General features: G+C 41.5%; 1 protein-coding gene across 3 annotated transcripts; it reads left to right on the forward strand.

Moving 5' to 3' along the window:
- Positions 1-1,473: 1,473 nt before the first annotated feature.
- Positions 1,474-5,461, forward strand: LOC125546118 (G-type lectin S-receptor-like serine/threonine-protein kinase At4g03230). 3 transcript variants are annotated; one of them, XM_048710261.1, is made up of 8 exons: positions 2,037-2,173; positions 2,275-2,361; positions 3,167-3,277; positions 3,362-3,543; positions 4,146-4,356; positions 4,434-4,671; positions 4,800-4,950; positions 5,055-5,461. In XM_048710261.1, the coding sequence occupies exons 2-8, from the start codon at positions 2,319-2,321 to the stop codon at positions 5,361-5,363; spliced, it is 1,245 nt and encodes a 414-aa protein (XP_048566218.1). In that variant the 5' UTR covers positions 2,037-2,173; positions 2,275-2,318; the 3' UTR covers positions 5,364-5,461. The 3 variants fall into 3 exon arrangements, with proteins under 3 accessions (XP_048566216.1, XP_048566217.1, XP_048566218.1); XM_048710259.1 differs by having other exon boundaries at positions 1,474-2,361; XM_048710260.1 differs by having other exon boundaries at positions 1,474-2,361; positions 4,434-4,664; positions 5,055-5,229.
- Positions 5,462-5,811: the final 350 nt, after the last annotated feature.

Below are 5,811 nucleotides of genomic sequence, written 5' to 3' on the forward strand. Positions count from 1 at the left end.
CACAGAGCACACCCAAAACATCACAACAAGGGGCACCACAGGCGCTCGAACTGCAGCGGTGAGCCGAGACTAAACCATGACACTGCACCATCAACGCAATCGAAAAGCACCGGGCAACCAAGACTGCACAACGCCGCGACATCACCTATATCATGAGATACATTCGAACAGTCATCCAAGCCGAGACGACGCCACGGCCCTGGCAAACAGCCTTCACCGGGCTTTGCCCAACGTTGTTTGCCGGCCGCGGCGAGCTATGGCGGCGCCCGGCGGGGTGGCCGCCCAAGTCGCCTCGGAGAGACGACGCGGGGGCAAGCCTCAGAGAGCAGGCAGGCGCCAATAATTCCATTCAAAATAAGTTTGTTTTAGTTTAGCTTTTTTAAAAGATGCTCTAATCAGTCAACCAAGTCAGCGGTATACTGCTAGGGCCCCAACAGCAAGTCCTGCCCTCCCTCCCAGTCAACTTTCTAGGCCCCCTGCCAATCATAGAGATTTTCCGAAACTCGGTCAGTTGATTTAGCTGAAAGGAGCTGCTAAGCTGCCCCCGTCAACTAAACCGAGTCCCAAGTCTAAAGCGACTCCCGCGACGACCGGGTGATCCAGACATCTACTGCTGACCGCGTGTACTGCGGGGTACGCCTCCGACCACACGAATAGTTTTTTTGTAAACATTAACATATATTGTGTTACATAATTGTTGACCTAGCATTTTATCATATATTTTTGTGCACCTGGAGCATTCCTCGAGATTAGCTATCTGGGAGCTTCTGTTTAATGTCAAACTGAAGTTTAATTATATAACATGTTCAATTACATAGAATATTTTTTTTAGTGAATTCAGTACATACTCCCTCCGTTTCTTTTTTGTCCGCATATAAGATTTGGTCAAAGTCAAACTTTGTAAAGTTTGACTAACTTCATAGAAAAAAATATTAACATCTCCAATGCTAAAGTTACATGTTATGAAAATTAATTTCATCATGCATCTAATATTATTGATTTCAAAGTGTGGATGTTGATATCTTTTCCTACAAAGCTAGTCAAATTTTACAAAGTTTGACTTTGACCAAATCTTATATGCAAACTAAAAAGAAACGGAGGAAGCATATGCTTATTATGAAGTGGATGTGCCATATGGATGTACAAAGCAGTAAAATTACAATTCAAATATGTTTTTCGGTCAAGTATTGAGCATCGATTAGAAACCAGACTCTTAATACCCAGGATTTTTGGGGATTTAAAGTTATGCGGATACCTTTTTTGGGGTTTTAGATTTTGGCTATCAATTAGAGATGCCCTTAAAACACTTGATTCCTTGTAAACACCAAAATCTTCTTGTAGTTTTTTCCACGCATAGTCTCGCTCGGCGGCTAGACCAGTACACACGTCCCAACACATTTCCATGCTTGTGATGTTGATGGGAGTATTGTTTAGTATAAGAATTCTCTACTAGCTTCTGCCCAGCCCAGGTACCAAGTTAGTCGATGGACATGGTTACCGCCCCCCTCCTTCTGCTCCTGCTCCTCGCGCCTCTCGCCGCTGCGCAATGGCAATACTGCGGCAACAACGGCAACTACACACCAAATAGCACCTACCAAGCTAACCTCAGGCTCCTCTCTTCCACCCTTCCCAACAAGGCCGCGTCCAACACCACCCTCTTCGCCACCGCCACAGTGGGTGATATTCCGGACATGGTCCACGCTCTCACGCTCTGCCGCGGCGACACCAGTGCCTTCGCCTGCGAGGACTGCGTGGCTACCGCCTTCCAGGACGCTCAGCAGCTCTGCCCGTACAGTAAGGACGCCTCCGTGTACTACGATATCTGCATGCTCAGGTTCTCCAACCAAAATTTTCTTGCCACCACCGTCAATGGCAATACTACACTCATCCTCGAGAACTACCAGAATCTCACGACAAGCGTTGACTATTTCAAGCTCTTCTTGTTCACGCTTCTGAACGGCACGGCACAATCCGCCACTAAGAGCTCGAGGAGGTTCATCACCTCGCAATTAGACATCAGCTCCTTCCCAACGTTGTACTGTCTTATGCAGTGCACGCCCGACCTCACCATCGAAGACTGTGGGGCCTGTTTCTGGGAGGCCTTGCAGTATACGCTCAATTACATCGACCGTAAGCGAGGTGGTCGAATTCTTGGGACACGGTGCACCGTAAGGTACGAAATATATCCGTTCTTCCAAGATCCTATACTGCATATTACCAACTTGGCCCCTGATGTTCCGGCAATCGACAACACTACTACCACGCCACGTGTAGAGCCAGATACAAAGCTCCCACGATCGCAGCCACCAGCTGCTGCTATGCCATCCCCAGATGTGCAAACGACCATCAAAGAACAGCACGGTATGTAAATTCTCATCCTTCCTGGCACATCCATGGATGGACATTTATTTTCAAAAAGAAGGATTACTCCCGGCATCTACATCAAGTGATGTACACAGCCATTCATAGATGGACAAGGCACCAAGGCTGCAATTGGATTAATCAATTTAGGTCATGTGTCAATATGTCACACATCTTGTGGGGAAACACAATCGTTATTTGAAATTCTCGATGTTTCTTTTTTCTTTTTAATTTGTTATCTCTTCTTTCCATTTGAGTAAAGCATTTATGGATGCAGACTTTAAAAGAACTTATACATATATGTATATGCTGTGAGAAGTAATAAGCTCGGAAATAAGAATAGTATTCTACATGAAATTCTCTTTCCTGGCAGCTGATTAATTTAGTCTACATTGTGGTAACTCTACTTAGAAGGAAAATAGATACTTAGATATTGTCATCATTTATGGCTGCATGCATCATTATGATGTAGAGGCCGGGGGTATACCTCCATTTCCAAAAAAAAAGATATTGTCATCATTTGGGTTTCGTCAAATGAAGATCCTCTCATTATTATGATACTCCTGATGCACTATATCTTAAGCTATATTGTATCTTATAGTACATAAATTGTGTGTTTAGATAGAACTTCTCCAATTGACAATATCTTAGAATTGTGTCAGGGAAAAAGCTTCAGTTTTCTTAGTTTTGGGGCTAGAGTTATATCTGTATCTTATTGTTCAATTGGTGAAGCTGATTTATCACTGTCCACAAATAACTTCGTTTCATTTATATATGAGAACTGTACATTATTATTTTTCCTTAGGACGCAACGGAAGCAAGAGGCCGCTGTGGATTATTGCGGTGGTGGCTCCATTGCTCTCAATACTTATGTGCTTTATCTGCTTCGTTGTATGGATGAGAAGACGAAGAAAAGGTTTGTTGTAACAACAATTTATTCAAGTCAGCCAGTTTTGAGGCACAACTTAATGATGTATATTTGTGTATCCTCTCAATTTAGGAAAGGTAAACTTAAATGACCAAGCTGCCACGAATAGGCCAGAAGAAGATGCACTGGTTTGGAGATTGGAGGAGAAGAGTTCAGAGTTCACTCTCTTTGACTTTTCTGAGATATTGAATGCTACGCACAACTTCTCCAAAGGGAATCTACTTGGGCAAGGTGGCTTTGGCCCTGTCTACAAGGTAATTGTATTGTCCTGAAAAGATTGAGTTCATTCCAAAAATATAAATTAAATCTCTATTGGCTTAAATGAATCAAAGATCTCCTGGCCACTAACAAATTAATGCATTCATCCAAGTACACGTAAAATATAGTACATAATTTTACAGAAATAGACAAATAAGGAAGTCTTGATATAGTTGTTTATTTTGTCCTAAAGTGGACTGGAACTCAAAAGGCAATTGAATTGATCCAATGAAATGGAATATTAAGAACATGTCTTCAACATGTGAGGTTTTGTGTCCCAAAGTTCTTTAATATGGATGTCACGTTCTGTCATTGAAAAAAAATTTCAAGAACACGGAAAAAACTTGCATGTCCTTATATTAAGAGAAAGAGATATGTACAAGAGTTTCCGTACAGCAGTAGATCGCTATGGCAAATTCCTCTCTGATCTGGGGAAGTACCACCTAGTACTGCTGAGTAGTTAGTACATTATCAAATACTGTAGCATAGTGTTCAAGCCAGATGTTATACATACATACGACTGACAGTGTTGAAACGGGCACAATTATAAGATCAGTAAGACACCTCACCTCCAATTTTGTTTTGTACGTTCTTACAGGGAAGACTACCAGATGAAATGGAAATTGCAGTTAAAAGGCTTGCTTCACATTCAGGACAGGGTTTCACAGAATTCAAGAATGAAGTTGAACTTATCGCAAAACTACAACATAACAATCTGGTCAAACTCTTGGGATGCTGCATTCAGGGAGAGGAAAAAGTTTTGGTGTATGAGTATTTACCAAATAAGAGCTTGGACTTCTTTATATTTGGTACCCACAATGCAGTTTTGAACCATATTTTTTATTGTGATTTGTTCATACTCTAAAATGCACTTCCTAATGTGCAGATGAAAACAAAACAACGTTGGTTGATTGGGAAAAGAGGCGCGTGATAATCGAAGGGATAGCCCAAGGTCTTCTCTATCTACACAAGCACTCTCGTTTGCGCATCATTCACAGAGACCTTAAGGCCAGCAACATTCTCTTGGATCAGGAAATGAATCCTAAAATTTCTGATTTTGGTCTAGCTAAAATTTTCAGCTCAAATGATACTCAGGGAAGCACAAAGAGGGTAGTGGGTACATAGTAAGCATGCCTTTCTTAAAGACAAATTACAATATAGATAGTGCCTATGACACCAATTTTTAGTTGATGAGCCTAAATTTAAATTTTGATATAATATAATATTTCCTTTTGCGTCTATCTCATTTCAGTGGTTATATGTCTCCGGAGTATGCATCTGAAGGCATTTACTCAATCAAATCTGACGTGTTCAGTTTTGGTGTGTTACTTCTTGAGATCCTTAGTGGGAAAAGGAATTCTGGCTTCCATCAGTACGGAGACTTTCTTAACCTTCTTGGATATGTGAGCATTTTCTACACTCTCGCATGCGAGTGTACTATGTTTTAGACTGAAGTACCTTTATCATGTATATGTATATGAAAAAGATATATTATGACTTCATGCAGTCATGGCAACTCTGGGAAGGAGGAAAGTGGCTTGAGCTTCTAGAAGTGTCAATTGTTAAGGAGATCCATACAACAGAGGCTAGGAGGTACATTAACATTGCATTGATGTGCGTTCAAGAGAGCGCAGATGATCGGCCCACCATGTCAGATGTTGTTGCAATGTTAAATAGTGAGAATGTTATTCTCCCAGAGCCTAATCATCCAGCATACTTCAACTTAAGGGTATCTAAGGTACATGAATCAGCTAGTGTTGTTGTCCCATGTAGTAATAATGATGTAACCATCACTGAAGAGCCAGATGGCAGATAGCTGATTACTTTGCTTCAGTTGTTATTATCTGAGTTGTTTCTACATTATTCACACCAAACTCGAGATGTTATGAAGTTTATCATACTATTCTCCAGATATTTCTACATTAATTCAAGATTAAATACGTCTAACACAGGAAGACAGGCTAAGTACATAACGCAGCATTACTTTTTCCAGAGAACATCCACCCATTATTAATTAGACAGTATCAAGGAGAGAGTGCCGATGCCCTAAGGCAAATTTACAAACCAGACATGACGTCTGCCTGGAAGAGCACCACCACATACACGGATAAAACTGTGCGATGCGGAAACGTCTTACCCTTCGAGGGGGACGTGGTACGTGTTATATAGGGGATTGCGAGTCCCTGATACGCGTACAATTCTGTTGGAGATACATAACTTGAGGAGAAGAAGTATAGGAGATAAGAAGTATAGTTACAACCGAA

Source organism: Triticum urartu, chromosome 3, assembly GCF_003073215.2.
Source record: "Triticum urartu cultivar G1812 chromosome 3, Tu2.1, whole genome shotgun sequence".
NCBI classification, from domain to species: Eukaryota; Viridiplantae; Streptophyta; class Magnoliopsida; order Poales; family Poaceae; genus Triticum; species Triticum urartu.

Excerpts from the sequence above, each read along its gene's own strand:
- LOC125546118 (XM_048710259.1), top strand. The coding sequence starts at position 1,485 with ATGGACATGGTTACCGCCCCCCTCCTTCTGCTCCTGCTCCTCGCGCCT. Across the intron at positions 3,544-4,145 it reads GCTTTGGCCCTGTCTACAAG|GGAAGACTACCAGATGAAAT; the intron begins GTAATTGTATTG and ends ACGTTCTTACAG. Across the intron at positions 4,357-4,433 it reads CTTGGACTTCTTTATATTTG|ATGAAAACAAAACAACGTTG; the intron begins GTACCCACAATG and ends CCTAATGTGCAG.